Here is a 19,968-nt window from a genome sequence, read left to right as displayed (position 1 = left end):
GAAGGAAGGGGACTTAGTCCTATCAGTATTGAGGCCAGCCCATTGAACCGTATTACTGAGGCCAGCCCATTAAATTGTACTACTGAGGAATGGAACCATATTTAGGTGTTAGGCTTCTCGGAATTCTAGGATTGTAAGTATATTATGAAAAATAATAGTATTGATTCAAATTTAACTTTGAGTTGTAATCGTAGTTGTTTTTGTAATACTAGTTCTTATAGCATTGTTTGGGAAAGAAGTGCATTTGGAGCATTGTTTCTGATCTATGTAGTTATTGTGTTCTTAATGTTTGTGGTGTTTCTTAAAGCTAAGCAGTGTTATATGTGTAGCAAAGAATTTTAAAATAAAATTGTGTTGTATGAATTAAGAGTGTAATCATTGTGAAATCGTGCAAGTAGCTAAATACTCCCCCAGCCAGTGCATCAAACGAATCAGTAAATTGTGTGGGATTTTCTCTATTCCATAACCCACTAGAGACATACTGCTGAAACTTCTGTTGAGGGGCTGGTTGTATAAATTATACTGGCAACTATGAGCTATGCCGGAGGGTTTGCCATTATTATCGCTCTATCTGCAAAGCTTTTCCAGTTTAGTCAAGGTCTTGGCAGCTAGCTGCTGCATCTCCCCACCCTGCTCCACCCACAAGGCTGGTTCCTCTCCTACTTGCATGAAGAAATGCTGGTAGTATAATTGATATGCAGGGTATGCATCTGTGCCAGTCACAAAGCCAGTTACTGGTAGCACTGATAACATGAAAAATACTTGTGAACAATTGTAAATGGCTCGTGCCTGCCATATGGCTGGATGACAATTGCTTCGTAAATTAATATGCAAAAGGCTGACACTTCTCTCTCGCTGGGTGAGGCTGTCAGGGGGCAAAGTGCACCCGACATGTCTGGTGTCTGCGGGAGGGCACGCCTATTTGTGTTCCTGCCAGTGTCTACGGTAGCAGCTCACAACCTTTTTATAGGTGTGAGGTACCCCTTATTAAACTTGTGCCCTGCCTTAGAAAATGCCAGCTCTTAATCTGCACTCGTTTTTTGATCACGGAAAAATATCCAAAACGTTTTTCTGCTGCAAAGAACACAGGAAGACCACAATTTTTTGACACTGTGAATACCTATGGGAAAATCTCCTGGTTTATCTCGTGAATCATGTTTGCATGCATCGAGGGGCTCACATTGGGGGGTACCCGGCAGCACCCTTCAAAGGCTCTCAAAGCACCCCAAGGAGCCGCAGCACTCTGCTTGGGAATCCCTGCTCTGAGGAAGCTTCCTCCTTCCTCCAGCGCTCGTCAGTGTCTGTTTTCCATTATTCTTCTGCTTCCTGTACAGGCAGTTCCCAGATTTAGGACACAATTGGTTCCTGAGAACCACATTTTAAATCGAAACGTTGCAACTCAGAACTGATTTTCCCATAGGAAACAATGTTATAAACGGGGGGATTGGTTCCTGAATGGAAACCTGATACCCTATTTTCACCAAAAATGACCAGGAATTTTGAACTCCATCAATTATAGATGAGTAATATAGCTACATCAGTGTATTTATATTGTAAATAGTAATCATATTGATTTGGAAGGACTTCTTTGAGGTGACTTTGCTGGACTTTTTGAAAGGCTCTTGGTTGGATTTTTTGAAGGGTTCTTGGCTGGAGTCTTCTCAGGAGTCCTGTCTGCTTTCTTAAAGTGTCCAAGGAAGTTCGGACAGATGTTCTCCAGGGAGATGGGCGATATAATGTGGTGCAGCGTCAGAGCAAACGTCACCAAGTCACAACCGACATCACAAAGTTGAAACAGGGACGTGGTAAGTGCAAAACACCATAAATCAAAATGTTGTCAGTGGAGGACTGCCTGTATTCTGTAGGATTTGTAGCATTCTACGCTCCAGATTATGGGTCGTGCGCTCCAGATGATGGGTCCTACACTCCAGATTATGGGTCCTACACTCCAGATTATGGGTCGTACGCTCCAGATTATGGGTTCTACACTCCAGATTATGGGTCCTACACTCCATATTATGGGTCCTACGCTCCAGATTGTGGGTCCTACGATACATATTATGGGTCGTACGCTCCAGATTATGGGTCGTACGCTCCAGATTATGGGTCGTACACTCCATATTATAGGTTGTACACTTCATATTATGGGTCGTACACTCCAGATTATGGGTCGTACACTCCAGATTATGGGTCGTACAATCCAGATTATGGTTCCTACGACCCAGATTATGGTTCCTACACTCCATATTATGGGTCCTACACTCCATTATGGGTCATACATTCCAGATTATGGTCCCTACGATCCATATTATGGGCCGTACGCTCCAGATGCTGGGCCGTACGATCCAGATTATGGGTCCCACACTCCAGATTATGGGTCCTACACTCCATATTATGGGTCGTACGCTCCAGATGATGAGTCCTACACTCCAGAGCAGTGGTGCTCAACCTTTTTTTGTGCTGGGACTGTATGCTGTAGGCGATGGGCCCTACGCACTCCGCGGGCCCTGCGCTGTGCATTGCAAGGCTCCACGCTCTGCGCGCCGCACTAGGGACCAGGCTCCGCGCACGCGCCTGCCCCCTGCCTGCCCTGAAGGGGTACTGCTCTGCGGCGCCTGCGCACTGCTCTGCGACGCCTGCTCACAGCGGCTGTGACGTGACCCTGTTGCTAAGGCGATTGGCGGACCCCCCCAGTCAGCCCGCCCCACCCACCCCCGAGCGGGCCTCTCTGTCCTCCGTAGACTCGATGCTCCGAGGTGGCGCTCTACCCGCGCGGCGCCCGGCGAGTGCGGAGAGCGGGAGCAATGGCGGATGGCGCGGAGCCGTAAGTACCGGGCGGGCCCGTCCCCCGCTCCCCGGCCGGGTGGGCCCCGGGCTCTGCAGCGCGGGACTGACCCTTCTTTTATTCTCTCTCTTTTTAGGGAGAAGAAAAGAAGGAGGATAGAGGAGCTGCTGGCGGATGGGTTAGTGCGGGGCTGCGGGCCGGGCAGCAGAGCAGAGCCGGGGAGGCCGGGCTGAGGGGCTGGGGCAGGCCGGGGGGGGAGGGGGGAGCAGCGTTGCCAGGTGCACGGGATGGGACACACACACACACACACACACACAGAGCACGAAAATGAGTGGTGCATTTATGATGCAAAACCCAGGGGGCCCCGAAACGCATCCTGGCCCCGCTCCCCCGCCACTGGCTGCGAGACCTACCCAGGGGATAAAAAGCAGGCCGGGCGGCATCGTTTATTTAATTTAATTATTTTTTTTTGCAGCGTGGGATCGTTTCTTTCGTGCGGAGCTTGGTGTCCTCTTTAGGGACCCGGCAGGGCTGCGGGGCAGGGTGGCGGCAGCAGCGGGGAGACGGGGCAGGGCAGGGCGGTGGGGTCCGGGATGTGTTGGGGGGTAGAGGAGGTGGGTCTTGTGGGGGGGCTGTGCCCGGGGGGGGTAGAGGAGGTGGGTTTCGGGGGGCGGGTCTGGGCTGTGTTGAGGGTAGAGGAGGTGGGCTATGGAGGGGTAGGGCAGCTGTATTAGGTTGGGGGGCTCTTGGCAGCTGAAGCTGGGGGGCAGGGCAGGTGGGTCTGAGGAGGGCTATGGGGGCAGCTATATCAAGGTTAGAGCGGGGTGGGGGGGGAGAGAGTTAGCAGCTGGAGCTGGTTTCAGGTCGGGGCAGGGGGGCAGGGCAGGTGGGTTACAACTGCCCCCACCCCCAAGCCCTGACCTGACACTGTTGCCCCAGATACAGCTGCCCCGACCCCCTTAGCCCTGATGTATCTGGGGCTACGGCAGGTGGGTCAGAGCAGGGGTTGGGAGCAGGGCCGGGGCTGAGCAGGGAAGCAGCTTGCAGGTGGCTCTGGGGTAGGCAGGGCTGCAGGAGCGGGTGCCACTTGGTTCCTGGAGGCTGGGGAAGCTGCTGCTGGGCAGCATGGGAGCTAAATGTAGCTTGAGCAGCTGGGGCTGGGGAAGGGCTCACCTTGAGGGGGGCGCTGGGGCTTGGCGTGAGTGCAGGCTGGCAGTGCTGGGGAGCTCAGACAGGAGCAGGAGAGGCTGGGTAGGGGAAGGTATGCAAGTTAGGAGCAGCTTGCTGTTTGGCTTGTGAGCTTTAGGCTACAGAAGAGCTCCTGCTTATTCAACTCTGTATTCTGTGCACCTAACCTAGCTCCCCCCAAAAGCCAGTGTGGGAACCCCTGCCCCCTTCCACCTGCTTGTGACCCCCCTCCCCAAAGGGAAGGGGGCGGCAGGGAGATCCACAGATAGTGAGTGCATGGGCCTGTGCAGGGTGCCCTGGGGGTCACAAGTGCCCTTGGGCATGTTGCATTGTGTGGGTGCATGCTGGTGACAGACCCTCAAAAGCATGAGCTTTGGGAACAGGGAAGGAAAGAGTGCAAGGGTGTGAGCCAATGCAAAAACTGTGATAATTGAAAGCAGCTTTCGGTTGCACACCTTGTAAAATTTTGACTGGAGCTCTTACATGCAAGAGACTTGTTAATGCCCTAATATTGCAATAGTGAAAACTTTACAAACCCCCTTGAAAGCAAATTTTTAAGTCACAAATCAAATGACTGAGAGTTGACCTACCTTTAAAATGTTTAGCTCTTCCTGAGACTAAACTGAATTAAAATCACAAATTGGAACCAAATGTTACTACCCAAGTTTAATGCTAAAATAAGAGACATGCACCCTTCAGAGCTAGGCAGTGGCTGTATTCACTGACACTACACAAGAAAGAGAAAAGTAATTTTTAATGCCACTGAGCACAGGTATGCACTCATTTCCAACAGAGATTTCAAACTATAGATGACAGAATACAGATTGAAGTTTATGGTTCAAATAAAAACAAGTTAAGAATATTTCTGAACTGTAACTTGCATGTGTGGAGAACCAATTGCAAGATTCAGTGTGAACTAAGAGAGACTGCTGTAGTACGCTCTTTATAAATTAATAACTAGAGTAGCTCAACTAAAGTTAGAAGCCAGCCAAGGGTGATTTTGGCAGCCTGTCAAAATGTTACCTAGATGTGAAATATTGGAACATTTCTTTCCTGCAAGTTGTTATTTCCTAATTACTCTTTTTTTTATATATAAAGTTATGCTTTGTACATGAATTAAAACCACGTTGGACTGATCCTATTGTCCATCTTTTAAATTTTAGGTAGAAAGAAAAGGCTGCACACCATCTTGCACCATTTAATTTTGTTGTGAGGGCAAAGATGGTAAATCCGCACCATTATTGAACCAAGCTCTCAATATGTATGAGAAATATGAGGAACGCTTGTAGTAAGAAAAAAAATGCATTCTTTATTTATGACAAGGTTGAGCATGCATGCTCAAACTGACAAAGCTATTTTATAATTTGTACAGAATCCTAGTAACACGGAGCAGTAATTATATAATTGAATTAGATTTAAAAATGGGAAATGTGCTGTTTTGGGGCAGGACTTCATTACTCTTATGTAGACTGGTTTAGAGGAAGCATTACAATCTGGAGATTTAAAATTAAAAAAGGAAGCTGAAATGAAAATGTTGGTTCTGAAGTATTCCAGTAAGGAATTTTGAAATGTATTGAGATCAGTTTATCTTACCATTCTAAATTTCTGAAAACCTGAGCATCAAAATATGGGGGAAATGCTATACTCTAAATATCTTGATTTAAAAATATAAATACTTCAGAAATTCAGATTTTCTATCTTGGAAAATGTTGTGGGTAACAAGCCAATGGGCTAATTAAAATGACACCTGGTTAATTAAGGAACTTTTAATAAGACATTTCACAACATCGAAAGTTTTGTTAACATGTACTTACTTACCTAAAATGCACAGGAAATTTGGAGAATGGAGTGTCAGGGTTTGTTACTATTAGTAATTCAGGATTCTAGCTATCAGTTAAATGCTGATAACTACATCTATCTAGGAAGTCTGATGAAAAGAATTAGATGAGACTTGAGGACTTAGCTCTTGTCCTCAGAAATAATAGAAGTGTTGAGGAAAAACTCCTTTTTGGTGTCTTTTTATGCTTCAGGAATGAATTAGACAAACAGAAGAGCACACCCATTTTTTAATTTTCAGGTCCTTCACTGACTATAGGTAGCCAGATGTAGTATGAAGCGTTCATTTCTGTTTGACTCTAGTGCAAAGTTATGGTATTGTTCATTAGTTACCCAAATAAGCCAAGTCACTCAAATGCTTATGCATGTGCTTAAGTTACCTGAATAAAATAAGAATGTGTGGATGTATTTGCAAGGCTGGCCAATGATTCGGTTTCCTTTCTTTTCCTTGGTTGAAATGTAAATTGTAGAGGTATGGCATTTTCTTTACTGATTTTTTGCGGCTTAATTTATTATGTTCTGTGCAGAATGGCTGTTGATGGTGGGTGTGGGGACACTGGAGACTGGGAAGATCGCTGGAACCATGTAAAGAAATTCCTCGAGCGATCTGGACCATTCACACACCCTGATTTCGAGCCAGGCACTCAAGTGAGAAACATTTATTTTAAATAAAAATATTCATAGTGTGTGTTGCAGGCTAATATCAAGATGTTCATTAGTTTATCATCCAGGAATGTCAGATTACTAAACTGCATGCAAAAACTTATCTTTAGAGTTAAGCAATCAACACTTATTTTTTACAATAAATACAGTATTATGAATACGTTTTTACAGATTTATGCCAGATTAAGAGAGTTTGTAGGTGCTAATTAAACTGCACACAGCAGCTTCTGAAATTCAACAGAAAATAATATTTCTCTCTCCTGGATTTAGATAATTTTGAATAAAGTTAAGAATTTCTCATAAATGAAGCAAAAATTAAGCTCAATATAAGTTGTTCTGTTATTGGGAAGGGAGTCATTTTACTAGGAATGGGCAAAGCTATTCTGTCTGCCTCTGGCTTGTGGTGGGTATGTGGTGGAACAGTTCATGGAGAGCAGCCCCTGAGTGCAAAAATGTGAATGCTCTTTGGGCCAGTAGTATTTTATATCTTTCTGTTTGTTTTCATTTTGTACCTCGTTTTAGTAGATGTCTTCAGCAGGAGGGAAGCAACGTAATATCTTTTAACAAACTTTGTCACTGAGGGAGAATGAGGTGGAGATACTGCTTATTTCAGAAACAAAATAAAATGCAAGTAAATGAAGGCAGTGGTGAAATCAGTAGGTATCTTGCTCCTATTACAGTCAGGGTATTAGAACTGCAGGCACTGAACAACTGCTGAAGTCCGATATCTGTCTACAGATAAAGGGGTGATTCGTTCTGTTGCAGATCTAAATGTGTTATGAATACATTATTGGGTATCTGTCTGTATGAATGGTGGTAATCTTATGATGCTGTGAGAAAATCACGTTTTTTTTCTTCAGCATATTAATTTTCTTTTTTCCATTCTTTACAGGCTCTTGAGTTTTTGTTAAGCACATGTAAAGTTCTAGTTATTGGAGCAGGAGGATTAGGATGTGAACTCCTTAAAAATCTGGTAATTATTTTTGTTTTCAACTGTTTCTTGTGATCCTCATTTTCTTTTTTGGGTGAGGAACCATACTGTAGTTCAAACTGCAACTTCACTGAAGTAAGTTAAATAGCTTCTGTACACAGTTTCTTAAGCATTTTATATAAATGTTAATAGTTCAACTTGAAGTCTGCTCTTTGCACTTACTTTCAGCTTTGATTTGACCACAGACCTGAAGAGCCCTTGAATACAGACCTGAATTTATTATTGTAAAATAATTAATTTTCTGCTTTATCACTTCTGAACCTTGGAAGTGAGGGAGAAATGTTTTTTTTCATAAATTAAGAACACATGAAAGCATTCTATCCCCTAATGTCCACTCGTGAAAGTAGCTTTTTGAAGACCAATATACTGCTAATTTGCTTGTACTGCAGCTGTTTGGGCTAAAAATATTACATCAAGTATTTCAAGGTGAATATCTCATTCACTTTGTTAATGTACTAGCTTCAAAGCATTCTTTGACCACTTGAAACACTTTTAATCCAGTTTATCCAAACACTCACTAACTTTTGGAACCAACATTTTAATTAGAGAATAATTATACCCAACTAGAAATTAATTGTTTAGTTTACAGGAAATGTTAATGCGTACTAAATAATATACCTCTAACTCTAATAATATACCTCTATATAACTCTAAATATTTCAGATTTTTAAATTTATTCCTGCAAAACTAATGTTGGAATAAGCCATCCCTTAAGCCTAGAATGTCTTCTTCTACAGCTGTAGCCAGCGGGCTTTTTAAAATCTAGGCAAAGGATATTTCTTGCTAGAAAAAGCCAGAAGTATTAATAGTATCAATCTGTAATCAGTTGAGAAGATATTTCTAGATTCCAGCAGAGGTTGACTTACAAGCATTTGAGATGTGTTTTAATATGACCATATAAGCATCTCACTTCCTCTTATTCTCTTCATTGATTTTTATCCACAGGCACTGTCTGGTTTTAGACAGATCCATGTTATTGACATGGATACTATAGATGTTTCTAATTTGAATAGACAGTTTCTGTTTCGGTAAGTGATAATTCCATTATTTTAAATTCTTTTTCAAATCTAATCAAAATACATTTATATTTTACTATCAGTATAGTTCAGATCAAGATAATAGCTGTGCTTTACTAATCCTCAGGTCTGATTCTGCATTGCTTTGTCTTTTGTGTAATCACTTGCACATTTATAAAGTAAATGTATTATTTTTACTTCATTGTGTCTTGCATCCAGTTTAAAAGTTTATAGGCTGAAACAAGTACACAAGATGCAAAGCAGTTGTCTTTAATTATGCCAGTTACTAACCTTTGTTTTTTCAATATGTTTGTGTAGAAATATGCAAATGTTCAGTACTTGTTTTAATACTTAATGTTTTAAATGAGAAAAGTCTTACTGTTTTTCATTGTACCAAGAAGAAACAACTGCTGTGTATCAAAGTAAATTGAGAAAATACACTGCAGAAAATGGTTGTTTTGGCCAAGGGAGCGCCTAGATTATAGTCTCTTCCCAATTTAATTTCTCTGAACAAATTTGATAGGTTTTTAAAATTAAAACAAAATTCTAATCCAGCCATAGTTGGCATAATAGCAAATAGGGAATATGTAAGTACTTGTATTCTTTGGTGACTTCTAGCAAGCATCTGGAATACTGAAATACTAATATTGAAATATTAGTTGATCAATGGCTACAGCAACTGAAATGTAACAAATTCTCTTAGCCTTTCTAAACACGCAGTTCATTTTTTACGTTCATTTTATTTTGGCGGGAATTGCCGTGCCAATTTGAGAATAGATTTGGCCTCACATTTGGTTTAATATGCTTTAACCATCAATTGAACTTTGAGATGCGAGTTAGTTAACAGTATAGAAAAAAATTTTAGTTGGATACAAGTATTGCACCTCTTTCAAGAGAATAAATCTCTTAAGCAGAACAGTATTGTTGATGCCTGAGGAAATGGAATGGGTAATTCCACCGAAGAATTTGTGCACATTGCAGTATCAACTTCAAAAATGCTGTTTTCCTTGCTAATAGAAAAACAAATGAACAAAAACCCGTTTTTCAGGTTTGGTAACAATTGCCGTTTTAAGCTATATAGAAAACTGTCTTATGTCTGAAGTTTGAGTAAATGACATCAAAGAAATGATGGGCGTAGTCCTTACAGTACTTATTATTAGTAAGTTGTCCTGCCTTACAGTATTGAGAGAGGCATTCTCACCAAAATGAATGGGTGCTACTAAAATAACAATTGTGAAAGCACTCTCTTGCAGATCCAAAGATGTTGGAAGACCTAAAGCAGAGGTTGCAGCAGAATTTCTGAACAGCCGAATCCCTAATTGTGCTGTTGTATCGTATCCTTTTCTAGAGCAGTAACAGCCACTGAGATGTCTAGCATTTACGAATAGCCTGTGGGTGGTCAGGCTATTTAAAGAATCTAACTTCTGCCCTTTCCATTTGTTCAACAAAAAACACATTCATTTGATTAATGGCTAAAATTTTTGGGCCAGCTCTGGCTCCTTGAACATGGGACACATGCATGCGCAGTCAGTCACTTTGCCTGGGAAGCTCAGGTAGTGTCAAACTGATCCAACGTGACCTCTGTGTGTGACTTCATCACAGGTCTCTTTGACGGGAACATGCAACTGGTTGGTGCTTTGAAGTCTAATATCCTGAAATATTTTCTAGAGTATCTGTTGAATTTTATTTCATAGAGTATCTTATCAGTACACTGCAAGACACTCTGGTGAATATGAATCTATTCAACTAGAATGAAATATCTGAAAAACTTCAGAAAATTGCCAAGCCCAAATGTCCATGTCCTTCCTGGATGACTTGAACAGTTTCCATGCATTTTAAGTTCTCTGATCACTATTAAATATTTGTATGTTTGTTTGTTTGTTTGTTTTTAAATACTGAGTTTTTGTTTCACCTAAACTTGAATATAAAGATGCTCGTTAAATCATATAATTCCTTTACTGCCTGTACGTTCAGACATTTTAAAAAGATTCAAGATATGGATGAAGCTTTCTATCGACGTAAGTGATATTTCCTAAATACACAGATTCTCCACTTGTTCTTCAAGAAAAGATTATAATGGTTGCTGTTTTTTTCCATCAAGGTGTTCATTTTTTTTTTTTTTTTTATAACTCCTGTGGAGTTATGCAGACAATATTATTGGTTAAAGACTAAAACTTAGATGAAACTTTCTTGTGGGCAACATAGGGTAGATATTGGGACTGCATATTATTTTTATTTTAAAATTCATTGACAAAATGTATTGTCTACTTTGAGAAACATACACTGGGATACGTTTTAAATAACTCTTTCTCTTCTAGAATTTCATATTATTGTATGTGGTCTGGACTCTATAATTGCAAGAAGATGGATAAATGGCATGCTGGTAAAGACTATTTAATATTTTTTAAAATTATTCACTATTTGAATTTAAATTAAACTAACAGTTTTGTGCAAATTATAGCAGTAATATAGGATAAAAGGCTTTTGCACAGTAAAACTGGTTAAGGTATTGATCAAGACCTGCAGTTTACATTATGTTTGCATGTATTTTTACCTTTGTTCGAAGATTTATGCCTGTAACACTGGATTCTAGTAAACACACGTTACCATATTATATCTTGTGAAAAGAGAGTCATCTAAGGTTTTACATTTAAATTAGATCAGGATTTTGAGGGTGTTGAAGGTAGGTGTTCACCAATCAGTGGAGGGCGGGGCCACCAGGGCCCCTCAGCCGATTAGAGGCATGTGGGGGGACCTGCCATGATACGCCCACAAAAATGGGCCATCTGCCTGTGAAATATGCTGGTTGCTGCCTTGAGTTGGGTAGACCCCTAAACGTAAAGTATTTGAATTACTTGGAGCAGAGCTGCCCACTTAAACCGTTTTGTGTAGAATCTCACAAACTATCCCATTGTGATTGCTCACATCTCCAGCAAACTGCACCCTTGTCCACACCATTTCATCAGGATGTGCCTGCCTGAGATGTGTAAAGCTATTTGTAGGTACTTGATCCTGTCAGCACAGTACCATAGGGCTGATCGTTTAGTGGCAGGTACAAAGTAGGGGTCCTCAGCCTGTGCGCTTAATGCTGAGAGCATGCCATCAGCAATTCTGCATGGAGTTCCATATCAGTAAATAACGGTCTACATCTGTCTGACATAACGGTCTGCTACATTCTCATCTACTGTATTTACCTGAATCCAAGACGGCTTGGAATTTAAGACAACCCCCTAGTAATTAGATTCTAGAAATAGAACGTTATCATTTTAAAATTATTTTTCTGTGTCTGGAATCTGTTGGGCGGTTGTCTTAAATTTGTCCCCTGCACTCTGGCATGGAAGGCAGTAGTTGGGGAGGGGGACCAGACAGCCTGCCCCTTGCCACTGGCTTCTCCCTGATGCCTGCCCCCTACCTTTGCTGCCTGGAGAAAATGGTTCATGTGAATCAGGCCAGCAAATTAATCTCTTGGCCAGGAAGCAACTCTTCCTCCTCTGTGTTATGTTAAGACATGTTTTGGGGATGGGGTCCAAGATAACTGGTGAGCCTCCACAGGGAAGCAAGAACAAACGCATTAGAGAGGTGTTTTTAAATGGTGAAGAACTAGTTCTTTGCTGTTCCTTTGTACATCCTCCTGTGTTATACCTTCAAGTAAGAGAGAAATTCCCACAGTATAGAATTGAATGTAACCTGTGCAAACTCTGATTTCATTAGATGTCATTTTTACACTATGAAGATGGTGTACTAGATCCAAGTTCCATCATACCTTTGATAGATGGAGGGACAGAAGGCTTCAAAGGAAATGCACGTGTGATTATTCCTGGCATGACGGCATGTGTTGAATGTACTCTTGAACTTTATCCGCCACAGGTAACTCGGTGTTGATTATTTTTACAGTAAGCATTCCATTTCTTTTGTTTTGTTGCCTGCTCTTCCGGCGTCACTTCTTTCGTCTCCACTCCCTCACAGGCTGTGTTAATTTATTTTATGATCTTTCCTTGTCAGATCAATTTTCCAATGTGCACCATTGCATCTATGCCCAGGTTACCTGAACACTGTATCGAGTATGTCAGGATATTGCAGTGGCCAAAGGAACAACCTTTCGGAGGTAATCGATAGACTGCGTTGATCCAAAGGTGTTTGTGATGGACCAGTGGTGTTTAGATGATCAAAATTTCTTTTGATGCTTATTTGTGCCAAAGACAGACATATATTTGGTAACTTTTGTTTGCTTTTTAGTTTGCATTTTGTATCTTTAAAAAAAACAAACACTGGCTGGCTGAATTTGCTGTTCAGTTAAAGTACTCCGCCAGTTTACAGCCTGAAGCAAACATTTTGTGATTACAGTTAGAAAAACAATAGACTCATCCTGTTGAATAAACAGTTACTGACCTCTTCACATGTTGCTCATTTAAATTCATAAGCATCAGCAGCAGAAAAAAGAACTGAGAAGTGATTGTTTGGAGGCAATAATGCAACTGTGTTTTCCACTTACGTAGGCATATACAGATGTATAATTTTTTTCATTGAGTTTCTGTGAATGACTTCATTATTAAGATGCATGCTGCTGTTATGCTGGATAATTGATACAGAATAGGGTATTCATGTTATGGTAGTTTAAGCTTTTCATAGCTTTACCTTTGTATGATGCAGTAATTCACTGAATTTTAATTTGTTTATATAGAGGTTTTACTGAGTTCAGTACTCATTTTCGAAGTATCTTACATAAGTAAAAGTCAGTTTCAACAACTGACCTTTATATAAACTGTCAAAATGTAAGCGTCACTTACATATACAAATGACTTTGCTGCTATGTTTTAAAATCATTGCCATTTTTTTTTTTTTATTTTAAAGAAAAGTACTGGTACCCTTTGGGTTTTGGAGAAGCAAATACAAGCCTCTTTGCAAAACCTGGTCATTATTTAAAGGGGGAAAAATGGCTCTGGCTTCTTGGTCTACTGACTTATAACATTGCTTTTTTAAAATAGTGTACATTCCTAGCACTTGAGACCATGTAGTTAGCCTGTAGCCCATCACTCTGAAAGGGATGCTCCAGAATTAATGGTGGAAAATATGAACATGCACAATTAAAATCATTGCATAGTTTTGGCCTAATGGTTTCCTATAGGATTTTTAAAAGGCACTGCCAAAATCTCCCATGTCAAACCCTCTAGAGACTGCCAAATGTGGAGGGATGTCTCTTACTCAAAACACCTCGTCTTCTATCTTTTCATCCTTTTTCCCTCAGTAAAACCCATGGTGGGAGGAGAGCCCCTTAGCTGGATTTGAGTTGAAGAGAATTGTGCTGAACAGACTCCCTACGTCTTCAGACTGGCACCCAACTCCTGCATTATTATTTTGTATTCAACCAGGCTTTCTGTTCCAATCTTCTCATTCCCAACAATGATACTTCCTGCCTGACCCCACAACCTCACCTTGCAGATTTTTATATAAGGCTTACATCAGGGTATAATGTGTGTGGAAATCTGATCTAATGAAGTAGTTTTGCCAACACCTCCAAGCTTGTGGGTTAATTTTCACCAAAACTCATCTAGAAACTGCAAGTTTGTGTTAATCCATGACGTTGTTATTTATGAAGAGCTATAATAGATTTAAACAAAATTGTCTTTTTCTCTCTCTAACTTTTTGTAGAGTGTGTTCCTTTGGATGGAGATGATCCAGATCACATACAGTGGATTTACCAAAGAGCTTTAGAAAGAGCATCACAGTTTAACATTAAAGGTGTTACGTACAGACTAACTCAAGGTAAGAGAATGGTATTTTAGTCTCTGTTAGTGCAGAGTAATGTCTTGCAAATGATGACCTCTGTGTTCAGAAGGTATTCAGCTGTGTCACTGGCTTTATGTACAAAACTTCAAAATACAGTTTTACCTTTTCTAGAAGAATGTGTAGGTATTGTGGAAATTATAAATGGGAGGCGGTGTAAAGTGACTTCAGGTATACCCATCTGCAGTCAAAACCATCACAGATTTTGCATAACATAATTTGTCACATGAAAATAATTTCTGGAAAAAACAAACCTATGTGTTTTACCTCGGCAGGGGTGGTTAAGCGGATCATTCCAGCTGTGGCATCTACGAATGCAGTCATTGCAGGTATAGTAATACCAGAAGGCAATGCTTTTGTACGTGTGGCTTCATGTTTCAGTAGAAGTTCCCAGCATCTAGAATGCAAGCTCTACTTCACTCCACCTATTCTCAATAAATAATGAGCTTTTCATAGGCAATTAAGGATTGGAGGGCTAGTGTGGATGCAGCTGGGTTTTGTCATTTTATGATTGGCCCACTTTCCTTTTTTTATTACCCTATTTTTGCCTCCATATGGCAGCTACTTTGGTCTTGCCTGAATTTTGATCTTCCTGTGAGAGTAAGCAAAAGCTTGCCTCAGATGAGAGAGATGGCAGGAATAATGCAAGCTGCCTCCAAAACTGCCTTATTTTCATGTGAAAATCGCATTAGTGTGTAGCCTCCGAGCTTCCTGTCAGTATGTTGGATAGAACCTCTTGGCTTCTGTTTTTCCCTTATTTATGCAATATATTGACTTTGCATGCGTGCATGTATGTGTGTGTTCTGAGATTTGAGAACAAAGTAACTGTTTTTCCCTTTTCAGCTGTATGTGCCAGTGAAGTTTTTAAAATAGCTACAAGGTAATGTGTTGGTTTTTAATAACAAAAATATTTTCAACAAGGTTATTTGTATAAACACTAACACATTTCTCATTACAGTGCATACATTCCTCTTAACAACTACTTGGTGTTCAATGATGTAGATGGACTCTACACGTATACGTTTGAAGCTGAGAGAAAGGTCAGTACTATTACACCTGAGCCTCTAGGCTTCTGAGGTTGTTCTGAATGTGTTGCAGTACCTTTTGCAATAGCAATTGGATACTTATTTGTTAAATTTAAAATTGCATTTCTTTGGCCCCCAACCCTCAGAGCACAGACAGATGACAAAATGTGGGGTCCTTTTTGCATGACCCCATTGCAGAGCTCACTATAGCTCTCTCTTCCAAAAGACCAAGTTGGCAGTGGTACATTTCTGATGGAGCTTTGCAAAATGAGGACACTACTATACTGTGTGCACTGTAACTGTTACAAGTAAACCAGCCTTGCTCTGCATATCCCACCTGCCTTCCTACTGTTTACATCTCCTTGAATCCTGATCCTAAACCCACCCATTCTCCAGCTACTGCATTCTATTCCATCCCTCACCATCAACAGGTGCTAGTCTCAAAATTTCACAAATACACAATCACAGACTCCAAGTGAGGCAGAAACAAAGCTGCTGGATCCATTGTGCAGAAATATTTTCCTAGTACTAAAAAATATAACTGACCTTTAACTTGATTAAATGTATAGGATTTTTTTATGTGCATTTGTGTGGTTGTTTGGTTTAATAGTGGTGGCAATCTGTATATGAATTGGTTTCTCACAGTAGCAAGACTTTCCCCTATCAAATTAACTAAGGTGAACAGTAGTTGAGGTCAGGGTTCACAAGGTATCTTTAATGTATAACAAGTGTACTTTACACCCCAGGCACTGTGCTGTTACTCTGGGAAGAAATTTCTTTGCTCCAGGCTTCCACATCCTCAGTAATCAGTAGTATTGTTCCACTGGGTGTCAATTAAAGTAGAAGGGGCTTATTTGATAGCTGAACCAAAGGCCTGCCTCTGCTTTAACTAGGTTCATTATAGGGTAAATAAAATTTGTTGGGTGACTTAATGAAGAAATATTGATACCTGTCAGGCCAAGGTTTCTCAATTCCTAAGAGAAGTAGTTCTTGATGCAGGAAGCATTTTCTATCAGCTACTTGTGTGGGGTTGCTGGCATGCCACTTCTTTTAAGTTACGCCAGTTCTTTTTTCAAGAACTATTTAGAAAAGGTGTTTTTTAGCTGGTTAAATTCTTAACTTCAGCATTTGCTTTTGCCAGTCTACCTGGAGGAAAACAGTATCTGTGTCTGGAGAGCTAAATGTGTAGCAAGGAAGCTTTACTGCTCTGACATGAAGAATTTAACCCATAGAACAAAATACAGTGTCTAATGACACACCAGCATTTGTCCTAACACCCTTGTTTGTTCAGTAACAAGACTACCATATTAACCCCAAATGTTAAACCAGACATATTACAGGCTGGCTGTACTGCCTTGTGTATGCAAAAATGCTTATTTTATGTTAATAACTAAGGGCTTGAAACCAAGCCCAATTTAAAAGCTGATGGAAATGTTCCAATCGGGTGTACTGGGAACTGGATTGCATCCTTAATCTGCACACAAGTACTACTATTTCTAAATCTAAGGATGAATGCATTTCACAAATAATTGTAAATGGCAAAGATTTTACTGGCATTTATGTTTTTGGAACAATCTGTTGTTAAAAACTTGATTCCTATATAACTTTTCTTGTAGGAAAATTGTCCTGCCTGCAGCCAGCTCCCCCAAAATATAGAATTCTCTCCATCTGCTAAATTGCAGGAGGTCTTGGACTACTTGACAACTAATGCTTCATTGTAAGTGTGCAACTATTCTGGCTACTTATTTTGAGGAACTTGTTTTGCAGCATGTTAATATTTATTTTTAAAACAAACTTACTCGATGTGTTTCCTATCCACTTTTTCATATTTTTCATGCAGGCAAATGAAATCTCCAGCAATCACAGCAACGATGTATGGGGGGAATAAAACACTTTATTTACAGGTAATTTCTATTGTCATAATTTTGCATAGTTACTGAAGCTCTGTGTAAGTTTGCTGCCTTGTTTAATTTAAAATAAAATGTTGTTTCTTGTCTCTTCCCTCCTACCCCCGCCCCCCCCCCAGACAGTAGCTTCAATTGAAGAACGAACAAGGCCGAATCTTTCGAAGACGTTGAAAGGTATTGTCTAACTGAATCACAAAGTTACAATTTAAGTGATTCATGGTTCCAGTGGTCTGTTTTACCTCTGCAGCAAGCTGCACTTCGTTCTCCTATTACTGCAAAACAGTATAAGAAACAGATATCTTAAATTGGTTGCAAGTTACATTGGATAGAAACTAAATGAAATTAGGACATACCTAGTGTTAGACACCTTGATTTGTCACTTTGTTACACGGAAAGGTAGAAATTGCTGTGCCATTATAAAACTTATGGATTTATTGATTTATTACAAAATGCTCAATGCATAATGGGTTCTGTACCTAGTTTTTTGTGGAAGAGGAACTGTAAGGATAACTTACCTCTGAGTAGGATTGTCAATGCAGTTTGCTGTCTGTTTCCCTTTAGAATTTTAACCGTGTTGCAAAAGACAAAGGAGAGTGAGACATTTCTTGATCGTTTTCTGTTCTCACTTCCCTGGTTCTACTCTGCAGCAGAATATGCTTCCAAATTGTTTTTCCTGCTGTTACAGGGGTGTAGGTTGTAGCCATGTTGGTCTAAGGACACAGGAAGACAAGGTTCTTTGGGTGAATCTGATATCTTTTATTAGCCCAACTCAAATAGTTGGAAAAATTCTTCTTAGCAAGCTTTCAGGTTTAAATACCCTTTGTCAGGCTGAGGAAGCATCTGCAGTTGGTACGTGCTCTTCCTGGATGGAATAAATAGTAAAGAACTAGATGCTGCGCTGCTATGCATACAAGACAGGCAGTCAGTGAAGGTGTAAATTTTCCTGCTGTCTCACTTTCCTGTAAGTTACTCTAGACATGAGCTCCCCTGTCTTGCAGTATCGCTTGTATGAACAGATCCCATTAAAAATACATCACCCAGCAAATGAGGTAATCATTGAGCTAGAACTTCAGTTTAGATCTAGCCTGTTTTGTTCTTGACAAATACCTTGTGTTGGTCAACTTCACTGTAATTCAGTAAAGAAGCTGTTAGATTTAACACGTGTATACACAACTCCTCTAGCTTTCTTAGAGGTGACAGACTTGTATTTTTTTTTAAATTTTCAAATCTGTCGCACTTACCTTCTTTTTTTCCCCTTACAGAACTTGGTCTCGTCGATGGCCAAGAACTTGCAGTGGCTGATGTTACTACCCCACAGACTATGCTGTTCAAGCTTCATTTTACTACTTAATTTACACACAATTGATTCCCACATTCATTGGGAGAAGTCTGCACACCTTGTCAAACAAATGTGCTCTATGTGCATGTTTAAATGTAATCTAAAATGTCCTTTTTAGCAACAGCATTGCTGGAAGTTAGTTTATCCCAAAAGAATCACCTATATTTTAGAACTGTCTCTTAGAAGCCAATATTTGGTGGATGGTACTTGTATAAATGCTCCTTTTAATGTACAGAGCCCGGATACAGTGATAAATGTTTTTTTCAATGTGTGTTGATACTGCTAAAATAATGCTGACACTCCTTCCTATGCATGACAGTTCTGTGATGATCAAAGGAGTTGTTCCGTTTTGCCCATCTGAATGCCCACCTATACAAAAAGAATATCCTTAAAGAGAACCATGGTGATTTTAATTCAAATTTTAGAACCCATATACATTTCCTGAATCTTACCTTGAAACCTGAGGGCTGTAGAGGAAAATAAGCACTATGCTTGTTTATTTAAGCAAATTCATAAAAATGAGTATTAACAGATACTAAGTATTGAAAAGACTTAATTCCGTTGTTTACGAAGTAGGGGGAAAGACGATGTAATTGAACTAAAACAAACACCTGTACATGAAAAAAGCATTTCCTTGTGTATATTTGCAACAGACAAGTGGCTGCTATGTACAGTATTGCAGTCAAAAATCCACTGATGTTCAGGACTGAGTTGTATTTGGTTATTATTGATGCTGTCACAATATTTATTAATAAAAACAAAAAGATACCTTAGTCTGCTGATTGTGTGACCACTATTAAAATGCTTGCACGGTTGTAACTATTCAGGAGCAGAAAAGGGTTGTGGGTGGCTGGGTGCGAGTGTCACAAACTCGGACAGTGCCTTCCTCCTCTTCTATCTGTGCCTGGAGGAGGAATAAACAGTAAATGCTTCAAGACAGTACATGGGACAGACTGAATCATTTTATGATGCACGAAAAACTCGTCTGAGGAATCGGCTGCACTTACAATGAATATAAAACCGTGAACGTTGCGGCAGGCTGGAATATTTTTGGAAACGTGATACAGAGTAGAACACTGATAACGTAAAGAAACCACGCTCACGGTTTAAGCGCTGTGAGATAGCAGGTGATTTATTCGGAGGTGTAATCGTTAGCCAGTCTTGGAAACGACTCCACCAGTTTGAGCAAGGATTTGACTTCCTTGGGAGGCGTCTGTACAATTGGGTGCATCTGTGCATGCGCTCAGCTGTGGAGTAAAGTGTCACCATCTACCTGCCTGATGCTATTAGGGTCACAGCAAAGTACCACTGCCCTAAAATAGTACTGTTGGGGATGGGGCTGTCTTAGGGCAGGGCAAATTGGGATTAAGTGCATGTGTAGATGGTGACTCCAGGCATAGTTTGTGCCAGGTCTGCGCAGCTCAGCCAGCAAGG

The 19,968-nt window shown here is 40.5% G+C and overlaps 1 protein-coding gene across 2 annotated transcripts; it reads left to right on the top strand.

Moving 5' to 3' along the window:
* The first annotated feature begins 2,728 nt into the window (after window positions 1-2,728).
* Window positions 2,729-19,307, top strand: UBA3 (ubiquitin like modifier activating enzyme 3). 2 transcript variants are annotated; one of them, XM_014605117.3, is made up of 18 exons: window positions 2,739-2,824; window positions 2,922-2,963; window positions 6,337-6,457; window positions 7,365-7,445; window positions 8,409-8,491; window positions 9,733-9,813; window positions 10,454-10,497; window positions 10,798-10,862; window positions 12,191-12,346; window positions 12,482-12,584; window positions 14,129-14,242; window positions 14,539-14,592; window positions 15,107-15,143; window positions 15,222-15,303; window positions 16,905-17,005; window positions 17,129-17,192; window positions 17,315-17,369; window positions 18,458-19,307. In XM_014605117.3, the coding sequence occupies exons 1-18, from the start codon at window positions 2,805-2,807 to the stop codon at window positions 18,544-18,546; spliced, it is 1,392 nt and encodes a 463-aa protein (XP_014460603.1). In that variant the 5' UTR covers window positions 2,739-2,804; the 3' UTR covers window positions 18,547-19,307. The 2 variants fall into 2 exon arrangements, with proteins under 2 accessions (XP_014460608.1, XP_014460603.1); XM_014605122.3 differs by lacking the exon at window positions 2,922-2,963 and having other exon boundaries at window positions 2,729-2,824.
* Window positions 19,308-19,968: the final 661 nt, after the last annotated feature.

This window comes from Alligator mississippiensis, chromosome 12, assembly GCF_030867095.1.
Source record: "Alligator mississippiensis isolate rAllMis1 chromosome 12, rAllMis1, whole genome shotgun sequence".
Classification (NCBI taxonomy): domain Eukaryota; kingdom Metazoa; phylum Chordata; order Crocodylia; family Alligatoridae; genus Alligator; species Alligator mississippiensis.
Note: the sequence above shows the minus strand (reverse complement) of the source record. Positions and strands in the feature narration are given on the sequence as shown.